The sequence below is a fragment of the Pseudonaja textilis genome, chromosome 1 (genome assembly GCF_049901715.1).
Source record: "Pseudonaja textilis isolate UNSWEBS1 chromosome 1, rPseTex1.2, whole genome shotgun sequence".
NCBI lineage: Eukaryota > Metazoa > Chordata > Lepidosauria > Squamata > Elapidae > Pseudonaja > Pseudonaja textilis.
Window position 1 is genome coordinate 171,243,948 of NC_141990.1, and position 17,427 is coordinate 171,261,374.

The 17,427-nt window shown below is 36.8% G+C and overlaps 1 protein-coding gene across 1 annotated transcript in view; it reads left to right on the forward strand.

Moving 5' to 3' along the window:
* CATSPERT (catsper channel auxiliary subunit tau) overlaps positions 1 to 15,331 on the forward strand; it is a 41,063-nt gene extending 25,732 nt beyond the window's left edge. The window contains exons 5-10 of the mRNA XM_087919686.1: positions 434 to 474; positions 1,823 to 2,218; positions 3,801 to 3,861; positions 8,065 to 8,111; positions 11,235 to 13,901; positions 14,679 to 15,331. Of these exons, the coding sequence (XP_087775812.1) occupies positions 434 to 474; positions 1,823 to 2,218; positions 3,801 to 3,861; positions 8,065 to 8,111; positions 11,235 to 13,901; positions 14,679 to 15,014 (3,548 nt within the window). The 3' untranslated portion in view covers positions 15,015 to 15,331. The remainder of the gene's footprint in view (positions 1 to 433; positions 475 to 1,822; positions 2,219 to 3,800; positions 3,862 to 8,064; positions 8,112 to 11,234; positions 13,902 to 14,678) is intronic.
* Positions 15,332 to 17,427: the final 2,096 nt, after the last annotated feature.

Consider the following 17,427-nt stretch of genomic DNA (forward strand, 5'->3'; position numbering starts at 1 on the left):
AATTATTTTTTTAATTTAAAGCAGGGCTCCACAAGTGCCATTTTATGATTCAATGGATAGGAGAGGTATACTGGTGGGTGTCCTATCTCTTGATTGTGGTTTTGGAGTTTAATTATACTTTAACATCTGTAAAAGTGCTATGTCTGTTAAGTTAAAATGTTAAAGCAGAGGGTGTAGAATACTAATTTATTTACTCTTTATCATTTGAGGTAACTGACTGTTTCAAAATTTCAAACTGAATAATTGTTCATAATTTTAATGTGGGTTTTTTTTGTAAAAAAAAAATCCATAATGCAATCAGCAGGAATGTGATTTAAACTTAAGTACCATCAAAATCAGAAGTAAAATTATATAGCGTTGTGAATTTGGTGACCAGGATTTTTCCCTTCATGTGTCAAAATGTAACCACCCTTTTTCCCCCCTGTTTCTGTAGAACAAGAAGTTAAGGCAGTAAAACCAGTATCTGATTTTCAGGTATGAGGTTCATAGTTAAATCGTGATAAAATGAGATTGCAACAACAATAATAACAACAATAATAATAAACAACTAGATAACCCATGACCCATTGGGCCATCCTTTTGGAGATATTTCCTTCCCAGATTCATGAATGCCTTCAACGGTGACAGAGCTTCCAATATACTATTGTCACTGGAAAAGTTGAGATAAATCCAGATACAGGATATAATTGCCTTGAATATAGCCCATGTTCCAAAGAATAATACAGTCAAAGCAACAGCACAGGAAATGTTTTATGACATAATGTATTATGTCATAAATGGTTTTATGATAAGGTTATGTCATAAAATGTTTTATAAAATTTGCCAACTTTCAATTCCATAGGAGTCAAAGGTCCTGGACTTTGGATGCATTCTGTATGTTAGTCCACTTGAGCTACCTTGCTTCAAAAATTGTTGCCTTAAGATGTACCGTTTTGCCCAATTAAAGGCTACAGAAATGAGAGCTAGTAGTATATAGGTAATAATAACCAATTATAGTTCAGGGTCGGCTAATAAGGAAAACCTGTGCATTCATGGAACTACATTTTTCTAACCCAGGCTTGGAAGAGAAAAACTAGTCCCTGTCCTTAAAGTTATCCACATTACTTTCAGCTCAACTACAACAGCACCCTCAAACCTGAGACTTGGTAAAAGATAGGCTAAGAGAATAATGGGTTTTCAGTTGATCTCCCCTCCTCACAAAGGAAGAACTTGCATTAACCCACCTGTGTAGGCAAACTTTTAGTGAGGAACAAAGCAGATTAACTCTTCTGACTCCTCTAATACAAAAACTAAATTATAGTCAATCTCCATTAAACTCAATGAGGTTTTTATTATTGCCATAGTGGTGGGTTTTTTTTTTCCATAATGTGTAGTATTTTCTAACTTGGTCCTCTTTTGAGGCTAAACAAACCTATGCAACAGGAAAGATACATTCCAGAGAAGCTTCCTATCTCAAAGGGAAATAAGAGATTTCAATCTTAATTGTCTCAATGCTAATTTATTAAGGCATTCTGTATTCCACTTCCTGATATTATGCTTTTCTAGGTAAAAATATTTTTTCTGAAGAATTTTACCATATTTGATAGGTAGATGAATTCTGAATTACTATGACCATTTTCAGGCTGATTTTCTAAATTCTTCAAAGATAAAAATTACTGGGTTTATTATGAAATGAAAGAATGCATAGGCAAGGCTATTCATTTGCCAAACAATGCATATATTTCATTAAATAAATTGCAGTTTTTCTGATGATTATCATGATGATGATGATTATAGACTGATGAGTATCATGATGATTTATTACTGAAATTATTTATTTTAGAAATTTCCAGGTATTCCACCTGACTTATCTAATATGCATTTACAAATTCCTGCACCTGTACCATCCCGTGTGGGAAGTGACTCAGAAGAATCGGAGAAAAGTGAAATTTATACACCTGTTGAACAAATTGAACTTCCAGCACTGACAGTAGTATCTAGCAGGCCCCATTCATCAGGATCTTCATCTGACAGAGAGAATCTGGAACAGATTACAAGACGACAAATTTCTCATGTGTCTGAAACATCTCTATCTAGTTCTGGAGGAATCGTAGCCGAGTTTTCAGAGAGCGGTGATTCTGAACCCCCTCCTTTTCTTGGTCCTAGAAGCAAAATACGCCTTAAAGAAAGATCTGTAGCAGAAGCACCTGCCTTAGACTATTTACCAAAACCAATAGAGGTAGTTGTTGCTAACATGTAATTATGATGTATGTTCTCTCTTCTTCATCCCTTTCTGTACATAGGAGTTTTATATTCCTGTCCTTTCTGTTTTGAAATTCATGCATTATTCATACAAACATGCCTATATTATGAACTTAAACTAGTTCCCAGTCACCTCACTGGGAACATGCAAAGTGTCCTTCCATAAGGAATTAAAAAGCAAGAGCAGATATATTTTTAAAACAGCTGTACCAGCATTGCTTTAACCAGTTTCTACTACTACTATCGTGTTGGAAGCACAAAAGTGTTTCCATGGGGAAAGGATTTGCCGGTGATATCACCATTGCTTGGGGGGAATGTTCAGTTATGGACTACTTTTGTGTTCCCATGAAGTTGCCCACTGAAGTAATACCCATTTATCTACTCGTGGTCACCCATTTTCAAACTGCTGGGTCAGCAGGAGCTGGAGCCTGTGACAAGAGCTGAACCTGCCCTTCAGCAGCAATAGATCTCAAACACAAGCCTGCCAATTGTTAGCCAGCGTTCTAACCCTGTGAGCCACCGTGCTCCTATTAACCAGTTTTTGATCAGCATTGACATCATCTGATCACTGGAATTTCATCCAGACAAATAGGTTTGCTGCCTATAAGAGAAACAAAATGGCTTTTCTGCTGGTTAACCCATTACACTTTTAAAGAGCAGGGAAGAAAAATTATATAGGATATTTTATCTCCTCTTTCAACAAAACTAAGAAGTTTGTCCTCTTCTGTTACTTCTGGATTACCAAATGGATGAGCTTAAAACAATACTTGTTCCATTTTTAGTGTATCAACCAGGACTGGTAAAAACAACTTTGTCTCCCTCTGCTCCCATTTTGTTGGGTTTCATAGCTAGATGTAGACATGTTAGAGAAATTAAAACAGGCTGCTAAGAAGAACATTCATTTGCACCTTTGGTTTCTATAGGGGACCTGTAGGCAACAAAGCATCGTACAGTGGGATCAGACCACAGGACTTTATTCTAGATGTGCAGGTTAGGAAAATCAAACTTCATGTAGCATCCCAAACACTGCTCACTATTGGTTGTGTCACTGGCACCTATTATCTCATATTGTGAGGAAAAGCTCAGGCAAGACCTGGGTTGGCTTTGGTGAGTTTCCCTGGAGTCCATAACTGAACATTCTCGCCAAGCAACAGTGATATCACTGGCAAATCCTTTCACCATGGAAGCACTTTTGTGTAGTAGTAGTAGAAACTGGTTAAAGCAAGGTATAGCAAATGTAGTGCCAGAAATGCAGTTCTCCAGAATGGGTCAGTGTGGTCAGACCTCATCCTGAGTAATCCTCAGGATGGATAGAGGTTTAATGCAATAGCTGAGAAAATGTAGTTTTCTCTTTGCAGAAAGTGAAAAGACACATCCTTGTATGTGACAACTCTAGTGTTATGTAGACAAATCACTTGCAAGTTGGATCTATGAAAAGAAAAACTTCACTAAATATATTTCTCCCTTTGGTATATTTTGCATACTGATTTTCTTCTTGTATACATTTATGTAGTACATTATTAAAAAATGAAAGTAACTATTCCTTTCTTCTTGATAAGTTGCCTTCTAAGACTTCAAAGGAATCATTTTCTGTTTCTGAAATTCCTGTGAGAATCTCAGGTAAGGCTATGTACCTAAATTCTTAATGAAACAAATATATGTATAACAATCATGTCTTTCCAAGCAGATCACAATATGTTCAGTATTCCAGAAAAATTTACATAGAACTTATTTTTTTTAATTTTTAACTCAGAGCAATGGTGCTTGGAATTTAAAAAAAAATGGGAAAGATGTAATTGGTATGATGCTGTTATTTTTTCCCTACCAGATTATCTGGGTAGAGTTAAAAAATAGACTCAAATTTTAATCCGCCCTTTGGGTTATATCAAAGTATTATGAAATGTGGCTTCCAGACAAGGAATGAACAGGGTGGCAGCTCCAGGCCAAAAAAAGTTGCTCAGACGTTTTACTGGGGCAGCAATTTTAATCCTGAAACCATAATGTGGGAAGGAGAATAGAGGAGGCAATGAATCTCTTGGTATAGGTGTCAGGATAATGATTTAACATCTGACCAGCTGCTACAATGATGTAATGCTGGGAATGAGTCAGCAAAGTTTTTGGTCTGATATCACTTTAAGACACTGTAATAAGAAGAGGCCCTGTTGGGGCGTATTTCTCCCTCTGTGTGTGCTTCCATGCTGTAATAGCTGAGTGCTGTTTGTTTGAGGTCTGACTAAAAGTATGTACATGTATATTTTGTAGATAAAACCACTATTTAAATACAAACCTCTGTTTACTGTATTTGCTCTGTCCTGGGTTGTCTCACACAGTCACATTGTGTGCACTCCAGACCAGAGAGAAGGCCAGAGTAACTAGAGAGACCAGAGAGAAGAGAAACTCAGTAAGAGCTTGCACTAGAGCCAGAGGAGTTGTGCATCGTGGTTTGTTAGTGGTTAGTTCTTGTAACTGAAACAAGCAACATGGCTTCCATCAGCGTAATAGGAGGAGGTTTCATGGTGTCTCGGCTAAATAAGACAAACTACCTCTTGTGGAGTGTAAAGATGGAGATGTACCTGCGAAGGGAGAAGTTGTGGACAATAGTTACTAATCCACCAGCAGTCCTGCATGATGGGGACCAGAGAAGAAATGAAAAGGCATTAGCCAACATAATTCTGGCTTTAGAGGGTAGTCAGCGGATACACATTAGGGGTCTCCAGTCTGTGAAAGAGTGCTGGGAGGCGTTGCACAGTGTGTATGTTAGAGAGACTGCAGGCAGTAAAGCACAACTGAAGCCGGAGGAGAGCATGTCTAAACATCTGCAGGCTATGAGAAAGACATTCCTGGAGTTAGAGGAAAGAGGAATTACATTTACTGAGGCACACAAGGTATATGTGGTGCTCAGTTCATTAGATACTTCATGGGACATTCTCGTGACTAGCCTAGAGTCTATGCAAGAGAGGGACTTAACTATGGTATGTTTGACTGGCCAACTGTTGGAGGAAGAACAGAAACAGCTTTGAAAGGCAACTAGAAAAGGAAGGAAACAATGCTATGCATAGGCCAACATGTGCAACATCCCAAGATGCAAGCAGAGAGCTGAGACTGTTTATACAATGAAACGTTGCTTCACATGTGGTTCTGCAGAGCATCTCCAGACTGCCCTGAGAGGAGAAACAGGATCAACAAGACAAGGGCATAGGGCTACTCAGGTACTCAACACATGAGGAGTGGTTCTTCATCGTCATCTTTTTCCCTGGAAGCAACCACATCTGAAAACACTAGAAACACCTGGTTGTTGGACAGTGGGGCGAGTCAGCATATTGCAAATGATCGACAAATGTTTTCTTGCTTTAGACCAGCTAAGCAAAGATTAGTTAGTTTGGCTAATGGACAATAGTCTGCTGTTAAAGGGGAAGGTAAAGTCTATGTACCTGAGATAGGGGAAACATTAGACAATGTATTGTATGTACCTGAATTAGATCATAATCTGTTGAGTATTTCCAGTTTAGATAGCCATGGGTATGAAATACTGTTTGCTAAAGGACAATACACCATAAGGAAAGGTGGAAGAATTCGTGCACGAGGTATTAAGCAGGATAATCTATACATATTAGGAAAGCAAGAGAATGGTTGTGCATGAACACTTACAAACACTGCACACATGACAATTGTGTACATTTATTGCACAGGAGATTGGAGCATGCAAGTTTTAGAGTACTGCAGAAGATACCAGATCTAACTGAGGGACTTAAACTAAACCAATGCAAGATATACTTAGATTGCACTATTTGTAAAGAGTCAAAATCCAGGGTGCATCCTGTAAGTAAGAAAAGTTCAAGGCAAACAGAGTCATGCAGTTAACGCTAACTTGATTGGCCCTATAGCACCCTCTCTAGGAGGAGCTAGGTATACCCTAGTCATAGTGGATGACTACACGAGATATGGGTTTTGTTATCTGCTGAAAAGCAGGACAGAGATATTGCAACAGTTCAAGCAATGGGTAAGACTTGTAGAGTGCAGGTATGGCTGTAAAGGGAAAAGAGTTCATGTCTGATAATTTCCAAAGATGGTTAAGGAGTTTAGGCATAAAGCATAGACGTACGAATCTGTACTCGCCAGCTGAAAGTTGAGTGGCTGAAAGATGGAATGGCATATTGCAAACAATGAAAGACTCAATGCTAGCACATGCAGGGGGGAAGACATGAACACAGCGAATTATATATATTTTCTATTATATGGAAGAAAACCTTCATTGGCTTACCTAATAACATTTGGTAGTTATGTCCACCAGGAGAAAAGGACAGAAAAAGGCCAGGAAGCTTAGGTTTGTTGGTTATGATCCAGGTTCACAGATGGAATCAGAAAGGTGGTGATTTCACGCTCTGCTAGTTTTGCAGAACAAAATAATTGGAATAGGTTTCACGATAATTCTGAGGTGTTCATCCAACGCATAGCATGAGTTCTCCGGAAGGAGAAGCTATGCAAAGTCCAATGAGGGAGAGACAGAAAGCAGGTTAGAAGTAGACATAGAAGAGGATAGATCTGAGATAAAAAGAGAAGGCAGAGAAACGCAGGAACAGATGATACCAAGGAGATCTGAAAGAAGTAATAAAGATATACCTCATGATCAGTTCACTGCAAGTAGGATTAGAGTATATAGTGTTCAGTATGAACCCCATAATTACCAAGAGATGTTATCATTGCCTAAGGCAGAACAGGACAAATGTAAAGGAAGCAGTACCAGTATTTGAAGACAATGTTGCATGTATAAAGATGGCAACAGGAGAATGCATTGGAAGCAGGAGCAAACATGTAGACATCAAATATTATAATGTTAGGGAGGCTGTAGAAGATACATTGAGAAGATAACAGCAATGTTCCACTGACCATAATATAGCTGATATATTAACAAAGCCTGTAAATGTAGACAAACATTCGGAATATGTTAAAGCATTTTGATTAACAGCTGTTCAGCTTTAAATGGGAGGAGTGTCAGGGTAATGATTTAACAGCTGACCCGCTGCTACAATGATGTAATGCTGGGAATAAGTCAGCGAGGTGTTTGGGCTGATATCACTTTTAGAGCCTATAATAAGAAGAGGCCCTTTTGCAGCGTATCTCTCTCTCCGCGTGTGCTTCTGTCCTGTAACATCTGAGTGCTGTTTGTTTGAGGTCTGACTAAAAGTTCGTGTATGTATATATTCTTTGCAATAAGATGTTCTGAATATGCAACTCTGCCATCCCTTAAGGAACTTCACTGCCATTACAAGGCTGAAGTTCCTGTTTCCTAAGAGTAGGATGTAAAGGGTCAAACAGAGAGCAACTGAGAGGGTGACTTTAGTTTCCTTTTTGAAGGAGCATCCACAACATACTCCCAAAATTCCAAATATTTCCTCTAACCCAAAACAGTTTACTATGTGCCTTCTGTAGGTTTGGGGGGCAAGGGGTTGCCCAAGACTATATTACTCTGAATAATTCTGGAGTACATATACTACTAGATTCATTTCCCCTATCACACAAATGTTATTCACAAATACACTCATGCATGCATGCCATCTCCAAACTCAATTAGTGGAACAGCTAATTCAAGACACCTTCAGAACTTTAACTAATACTTCCACATTAAGCCAGTCTTTGTGGCTTAAATTTGAGGAAGCCAGTCTCAAAATTGATTCCATTTCTTAGGGGTATAGTTTTCTGATAAGCCACTTCCTTTTCTATGTGAGTTAATTTCACAGACATTGAATAGAACCTTATACTGTAGCTATAAAATGCATATTTAATTGCGCTTATATTTTAAATATTCTAATTAATCATTTCCAGATTCAGTTGTTGAACCAGAACAGCAATGGCCATGGAAAGAGGTTACGGTAAGAAATAATTAGTTTTGCAGTATTAAAACTGAGTAATAAAGTAAAATAAAAGTCTAAAATTACATACTAAAGGATAAATAAAGTTCACTTAGAAGGTATCTTGTCACTGCATTATTATTAATACATACCATTAAACAAACCATAGAACTACAAAACTTTTCAGTTTTTCTGGTCATCCTACATAGGACTAAGGCACCTTTATAGAGGCCTTCATGGATCTCTGGGTACTTGTACATGAAGGAAGTTTTTAGGTGGAAAGTACAGTAGTGTTTGGCTTCATTTCTACCCTGTTCTTATGATTCTTATAATGATTCTTCACACTTTATAGAAATCTTAAAATAAGTTTGCATAAAAAATATTTATTCTTTCTAGAGGAGAGTAGTTTGGTTGCTAAATCTGGACTAGCAATCCTAGCAGGATTTTATGCCTATAAACTGGCAGGCTTTATTTCACACATATTTGGAATATAAGAGCAAGTTATTGCCAACATATGGTCACTGCCTTTATTTCATATGTCTTGCTTTCGAATCTGCCTTCATTGTCAAAAGTTAACAAAATAGGCATATAGTCACTGTTTTTGACACTAACCAAGGGGACAAGTAGTATCATTTGAAAGGTTCCATTGCCCCCCCAAAATGGAAGAAGAGTTCAAACACTTCTTCTTCCAATTATTTCCTAGAAGGACCAGAACTTTTTAGTGCAAGCTGGAACTCGCATCATCCATCTGCCTTCCATTTCCTCTGTTCACCCATCTTATCATGAACTAGCCAGTTATTGATATCACCAATTTTGCCAGCCCTGAGAAATATTGATCTGGCTACCTAGCATTTAGTTGTTAAAGGTGTGTGGGTGGGTGGGTGGGAGTGTAAGAGAGAGGGAGAAGGAATTAGATAGTACACCTTTCTGACATTCCTTAGGCTAGCTGCTTAGCACCCAGTAAGCTCACATCTTGTCTCTGCCAGGACGTTAGCAAAATCTTTACAATTTCTCTTTCAATAAAGTTTCTTGCTATTGTTGCCCTCCTTGACATCTACCTTGGTACTGGGAATTTTTTCTTCAGCACTTATTCAATATCAAAGTCTTTGTGTTACCTATTGTGCCTGATTAGGAAGGACCCACTTACATATTTACGAGCTTATTAATACATCCCTTTTTTTTTTACTGTTGCTTTCCCACCAGATGCCATCCTCAAATACCTCAGATGTGCCTTCCATATCAACATGTCCTTATGCAGCACCATTAACTGCTATCTTGACTACAACAGGATTTACATTTGCTTCATTTCCTGTGGTTTTCCTAATTTCTGTGGAAGTCTTAATGTCCTGGGATGCCACTCTTGGCAAGACTATTTTGAAATATAGTCTTAGTTCCTTGCTGTAGTTCTGGTCTCTAAGACAATGAGGATTTTTACTTGACTTCGGCATCATTATATTGTAAATATCAACCTCTTTCCTCAGCACTCAATTTTTACCATTCCTGATGCTTTGAATATCATCCGTTTCTGTAAATCAGTTCCTATAAATCACTGTTTTGTGTCACTGAATATATCCTCAAAAAAAGCAAAATATTGTTCAACCAGGGTTCTTGCAAGGAAACTGGGTATAATTTAGTTTTCCTGTTTCCATAAAAAGCAACTAGTATGCATTCCTCCTTTATGTATTAAATTTAAAAAAAATCATTTAACATTTAGTGCAGAATTGTGATCCATGACCATAAATGAAATTTTGATTGTTGAGGAATTCCTCTTTCTCTAGACACAGCAGGGATAACCAGTTCACCGCCCTGTCAGAGAAAATAGACTGAATGCTGAGCAGCTCTTACACATGACTGGTGTCTTAGGCCTTGAAGCTCACTAGTCTTATCCTACAGAAGATGAGCAATTTTTCAAAATATTTGCTTTAATTTAATAACTCCTGATGTAATATCAGTTCTTTCAACCATTTTGAGCTCTATGAAAATTATGCTTGGAAAGATTCACTGCCATCTTCAGGCAGAGCCTGACAATCTTGAGAATAGGAAATGTATTCTCGGATTTCAAACTAACATATTACTGCAGAGAATAATTCCACAGATCCAGCTGCCCACTTTTACTTCAGTGCCATTCTCTTTCTCCCACTTACGCTATTTGGTCCATTTTCAGTGTACTTATTTCTCCATGATTACAGATACATGGCTATTTTCACTTATCAGGAAGGGCAACCTACATTAAATTTTGAACTAATCATCACTGAACAAATTATGGAACAACTATTCGGTGGAGGATATGTATGTAGCTTGATAAAGAAGAAACAGGGCCTATTCCACTTCAAGAAGTTTCTCTCTCTCTCTCTCTCTCTCTCTCTCTGTGTGTGTGTGTGTGTGTAAAATCTTTCTCAGTTTCATATAGCAAAATGCTACTGTTCAATTGTTGTTGCACAAAGGGCTTGATTTGCTCAGTTGATTTACCTAACATCATTCATGGTCTTCTTCAGAGATTCCCATCTGTTTTTCTGATTCCAAGAGCAAGAAAGCAGGCTTGGAGTGTTTTTATAATACTTCTCAAAGTGGACTGTGGCCACTATAAGATTGCTTTGATTTTTAAAGCAATACTTCGCCTTCCCATCTAAACATATCCTACCATCATGATATCCAGCCACCACTGTTTTCTTTCAGCACATCCAACTGCCACAACTTGGTAGAGGAGCTACATGGTCACATCCTCTTTCATTCAACACTATTTGTTGGACCTTCATGTCCAGAGGGATGTAGTATTTGAGAAATCGGTTCTTTCCTCCATCAGTGTAGGGATCACAAAAATCCTGATGAAGACAAGACTTACCTGGACCTGTGGTTCTTCAAATGGTGGTCTATGAATACAGAACCCACTCTCATTTTCTAGTTCAGTTCACTGAGATATCACATATACTATACACTGAGGTATCACACATATGTTAATCACAGTCCATCTTGAACATAGCAGAAAAAAGGGTATTGAGAGTTAACAAGGTTGATACCATATGGTACAAAGTTATTTGTAAATGTATTTTAAATTATGGCATAGAAGAATATTTTATATATCCCATTATTTACAATCAACATTTCAAAGCATCTTAGTTCTACCATTCTGTCTTTAAATTGCAGTTCCAAGATGCATTTTTTAGTAGAAACAAGTTTGAACCCTTCTTGAGACGTGTTTGTAAAGTACAACCACCAGAGCTTCGTAAAGGCACAATAGACTATTCTGTTCTTTTAGAAAAAGCATACACAACTGTTGATTTCAAAGAACAAGAAGACCAGGATCCACCTCCAGGTCTGCCTTTGACAAAATTAGATAATGGCTTAGATCCCAAATTAATCAGAAGTGGTGAGCAATTGTCAATATTAAGACTCCTTGAAAAAAAAATTGATTTGCAACAGGAAGATAAAAAAATTGCGGTGGAAACTGAAAGAGAAACAAATCCATCAATTATAACTTCTGAATCAAAGCCACAAGGAGATAAACTATCAGAAGCAGAAATAAAACAGGTGAATGTTTACTTCAAAAACTCTCTTGAAACTTTTCTTGTTGATAAAGTTGTAAAAGTGGTAGCACTTAAATCACTTTTGAGCAAAAACATTGAAAACCTAGTTGCAGAGAGATTTTCAGGACCAGAGTTACCCCAAGAATTAGAAGACAGCAGCCCATTAGATGACAGAGAAAAATGTTCTCTGAAGGAAATAACAACTAGTACTACAGATGCATTTTCAGAACCAGACATTAGTGAACTGAAAGATGTTGTAAGTCAACATTTGCAGGCTCAACTTATTGGAAAATTGTCTGAAAAAGGGATAATTCCAGATATGGTGATAGCAGAGACCCAGGTATCTCTCCAGAGTTCTAGTGATTTGCTCAGGAAAGCTTTATCAAAAGAAGTAACTTCACAAACTGAAATAATAACCATAAAACCATTAAGTGAGAGTGATATAAGAGAACTTTCCAAATCTGAATCCTTAGATAATAAAGAAAGTCACAAAAGCAAGCCAGTATCTACAGAAGCAGATTTATACGAAAGCAGAAAAGATGATTACGAGCCTATTTTATTTCCTCCTGAAAGCCAAACTAGTCCAGAGAACGAACCAAAATTTGATTTAAAAAACTTACCCTCAAATACATCATTAGAAATCATTAGAGTAAAGTTACCGTTCAGCATTGAAACAGCTAATATAAAAAAACATGTTTCCCTCCATGATACCCTCCTTCAAAAGATTTTAAAAGCAGAAATAAAAAGTTTAAAATCATTTTTAAGCAAAAGTATTCAGGACCACCTTAAGGATAAACTTTCAGAAACTGGATTAAGCAAAGAAGACCTGGAAACTGTGTGTCAGAAGTTGTCCTTGAACTTGAAGGAGAAATCTAATGAGGGCTTTGATGACAGTGTGTTAAGCAAAAGTATTCAAAATCTTTTTGAGGCCCTTTCAGAGAATGAAATTTCCAATTTAAAGTCTGCATTGAACAGGAAAATCCAAAACCATCTCTTGGAAAGAATTTCAGAAATTGGACTGATCACACAGGAAGAGTTAAAAAAAATACTCGAAATGGTATTTCCAGTTGTAGCCAAAGAAACAGCACTCAGGGCAGAGAAAGGACCAGATTTAGCTAAAGAAGAACAAAGTGTACAGCAAGTATCTCATATAACTCATGCTCTACAAGATAGGTTTTCTGAAGAAGAATTGCAAAATTTAAGGTCTCTCTGCAGCAGACTCTTGAAAGAAGGCCAAAGAGAACAACTTTCGGAACTAGAAGTAAAAGGTTTAGCATCTGTTTTGCAAAAAAGCTTTGAAGAGCTTCCTGCACCAATCAGTCCCCAAACTAGCAAAGAAATAGATAAGGATATGGATCATGATGCATCTGTTTCAAGTATTGAAAGCATTTCAAAAGTTAGTGATGTCAATTTATCCGACAAAGCAAAACATCCTTCATATGAAAACCTTCCTCATACATCAACTGCAAGTGAAAAAATTAAAAAGGAAAATCTAGGTGGTCTTATAAACAGTATTTTTGAAGTACAAACAAAAAACCAAGAAACCCAAACATCTGGTTGCAAAAAAGTGAAACACACTTGTAAAAAAGAACGTTACAGATTGCCAGGTTACCCTGATAATCTAGAGATATCAGATTTGAAGAGACGGTCCTATGAAGAAATATCACAAAATAAGCCTCAGAAAGAATCATTGAGGAAAATATCTGAACCATTTGCCTTTTCCTCTTTTTTGAGTGCACATGACATTGGAGCCCAAACTGAAATTAAAAATTATCTTTCCAAATCTCCTAATTATCCTTCCAAGCCTCCCTTTCCAGTGAACCCTCAGACGTTTCTCTTTTTACACCCAGAGTCTGAGGAAGAAGCAAAGCCAACTTGCAAGTATCATCACAAAACCAAAACCAAGAAGACTGACAGAAAGAAGGATGCTGCATTACATCACTCACAGCAAGGAGGGATGAACCCTTCAGCCAAAAAGGAAAAAGCACATCGCCGATCATCTAAGGATGTTTTAAAAGAAAAAAATGGAAAAAAACATGGTGAGTTGTCTTCTAAAAAATCGAGCACGACAGAAACCAGGAAGGATTCAAAAACTCTATTATCTGGGGGTGGTGTAAAAAAGGAAAGCATGAAACTGAAGCCTGAGAAGAAACGTGATAATGACATCAAGCAAAAAAAATCATTTAGCAAGACAGCTGCCTTATCTGATTCACAACTAGCAAAAACTGTTCAAGAAAAATCTACAATTAAATTTCCTACTACTGGACATACAAAAGCAAATTCATTGGTAAGAACATAATCAATTTTGTTCTTGAAGATTATTAATTATATTCTTTAATGCATTGTGTAAGATTATACATTGTGTAAGACATTGTATCAGAGTAAGTGAGGCCTGCAGGCCACCATTTCAAAACAAAATTTGAACAGAACTTTTGGCTTGTGAGATCAGAATTCTTGTTCTCAAAAAATAACTGATCATTTCTAGTGTTCTAGAATATCTCCATAATATTGGAATTTTAACTTTTAAAAACACACTTGGTCCTGCTAGTTGTGTTAGAACTACTATAATTTAAGGATCCTTGATAGGAATTCTGGGAATTCTTCCAATACAAGTTGGGAAGCACTTCCTTGTACAAGGAAAACTTGTATAAGGTTTTCTCAGGCAAATTGACAGTATCTTTTCTTACAGAATGGGTGCTTTTTATAATTGTTCTAGTCAAAACAATTCTGTTTATTAAATTTATAATCTGAAGAACTGCAAAATCTAAATCTCTCTGTAGCAGACTTTTGAAAGAATGCCACGGAGACAAACTTTCAGAATTAGAAATTGTCAGACTAGAAACTATACTGCAGAAACTATACTAGCTAGGAAAAGATTATGCTTTTCCTAGTTAATCTAAGGCAAATATTTAGTATATGATGAATTTGATAGATAATGGTACATGAAAAGGCAAAAATAGCACAATTTGGTGATACAATAAGGATACTTCCTAGTTTATGTAAAGTCCTTTGTATGATTTATTATCATGATAATACATGCTTACATTTTTTTTTCAATGTTTAGAATTCCATTGCCATTGAAGATTTAGATTTGGAAGCTTATAAGCATCTTGAAAAAGCAATTGAAAGAGCACTTGTTGATTTACAAGGTGTTGAAGAAGGGAGCTGCAGCCAAGCAAGATCAAATTCTGCTCCAAATGTTGCTGGTCTCGTGTCTAAAGATGCACCTCGACCGTTTCCTTCTGCACTGGAGACTCCAAGAAATCAAGCAGGCATGATATTTGACATGCTCAACAACCAGGATCAAATCTTAAAAATGACACCTGAGCAGTTGGAAGTTGTTCTTAAGATTCTCCACAAAATATTGAGACAGAACTCCAAACCCCCAAATAATGGATGAATCTTAGCCTTCTGATCCTCAACCAGCTATGAGTGTGCTTTTGGGTTATTATTTTCCCCTGGTCATAATAAAAAATAAAATGCTCTTAGTACATTTTAGTTCAGAAAGCTTGAAAACTTATTTGAATTATTACTAAAGCAACCTTATGTTTTTATTCCTTTTTTTTAATAAAAAGGCCATTCTCCTTTTTATCCCAGCCTGATGCCTTTGAAACTTATTGAACTACAATACTCATACTGATCAGTGACTGGACTGAAACATGATTTCTTGCTCTGCTGAATGCAGCTGAATTAAACAGTCCAGAATTTAGTGAAAGAGTAACTTGTATGAATCTTTTCATTGATTCAGGATGCTAAGACATTTTTGTTTTAAGATTCCAACATGGAACTCCTATATTATGGTCTTTAATCAAATTTTATTTGCTCAGTTATTGTTTGAATCAAGATAATAGGTTTTTAATTCTGCAATATGTGCCTTATAACATGCCATTCCAATTGTTGCTGGCACTAAGGAAATTACATAAGCACCGTCTATAAATGTGTCTATATGGCATATGAGATGGATGTATACATCACCCCCCCTTGGCCACATCCACACCTACTGTCTGAGTAGAAACTGCAAGTTTGCACTATGAGGTAGCTTAGTATGCGAAAACATAACCTCCTGATGGCCAGAATCAAAGATGGAATATTCTTAGAATTGGATGTTTTCCAAAACAAAATTAGTTCAAAACCATCTGACTAGGATTACCATCTAAACTTATTCCCCCTCATTCAGATTCTAAAATCCTCCAAGACTTTCACATCACCTATTCAGCCCAAATTGTAAAATGTTTAATATTAAAATACTGATTATATCTGACTCCCTGGTAATGAATGCTCCCCTCTCCCCTGCTTTTATAATCAAAGTGGCGAACATACCCAATATTCCTTCCTTTTTCTCCAGAAGAATCCTGTGAGGAATTGTTGGGGGGGTGGGGGGGAAGAGGAGGGAGGAGTATTAGGTAGATTTGTTTCCTTGAGTTATTTATAAACTAATGAAAGCAGGGTAAAAATCTAATAAATAAAAATATGTGAACTAAAGGAGATACCTTCCTAAGAGTGGCAATTCTTAAATTTTATCTCCAGCAGCTAAATTTGCTGTTGTTCTCTTAAGTCCGATGCACAGAAACTATAAAAAAAAAAGAAGCTGCTTATTTACTTATTTGCTGGAGCGTATTTGTCATTCGAGAGTTTATTTCATATAATGGTTAAAAGCATTGGGATAGACACTACCAGTAGAAGACTGTTCTACTCCTGGCTTAAATAAAAAACCAAGTGGATGACTTGGGGCCAGTCACTCTCAGCCCTGGAAAGAAGGTAAGGCAAACCAGTTGTGCAAAATATTGCCCAGAAAAATGTATGTACTTGTATTCACCAGTAATCAAGACTGATTGGAAAGCATCATGTAATATATGCCATCCCCAATCACACAGGACAGCACATATATCAACTGATTCTTCAGATGGTTTTTGTTGTGCATTACTTCTTTCTCTCTGCCACAACACCTCACTACTCTTAATAAGTCACAATGTGGCCTGAGAATCAAAGATTGACAGTTGTGTTCAGTAGGAACATGCTGTGGTTACGCAGTGGTTAGAATGTAATGTTGCAAGCTAACTCAGCCCACTGCCAGGAGTTTAATCCTGATGACGCAGCTTTCCATTCTTCTGAGATTAAAATGAGAACCCAGATTGTCAGTATACTGACATTGTAAACTGCTTAGGGGCTGTACAGCACCAAGAAACGATATAAGTGCTATTGCTATGCCTGAATAGAAAAGCGGGGTGGGGAGCTCACCAAAGTTTTTGAAGGTTAATCTATAGACTCAAAGCCTATGTGCTGAATGTTTGAATGACTACTCAGTTAAGATTAACAAGTTGTTAATGTTCACTGAAATGACTTTTCCTGTGTGGTTCTATATAATTGGCAGTTTCTTTACTGCATGTAATTTCTCGCTGACTCCCCTTTCCTCTATTTTCTCTTCCCTCATCTTGATTAAATTGTATGCATATTCTTTAAAGATCTATAAACAAATGGAAGTTAATAACAATTCACACCATTAAAAAGACTTTAAACTATATAAAAGAATTAAAATGACCTATAAGTCAAACTAAATGTCACAAGAAAAGAAACTATCAGGAAAGGTTTTAGACACTCTTTATGTCCCAAAAGTGAACACCAAATTTGTTTCCTATTCTGAAAAGGGGTCATCAAAAAAATCAATTTAGTTACTCCTAAAATAGCTGCTTGTGACTGAAATATATGGTTAGATTTAGAACAAAACTAGTTTTCAGTTACGACTTCAAGGAGGAATTTGTGTATCATGTTGAAGTGATAAATGAAAACAGTGACTTTTATGATGTATTTACAAA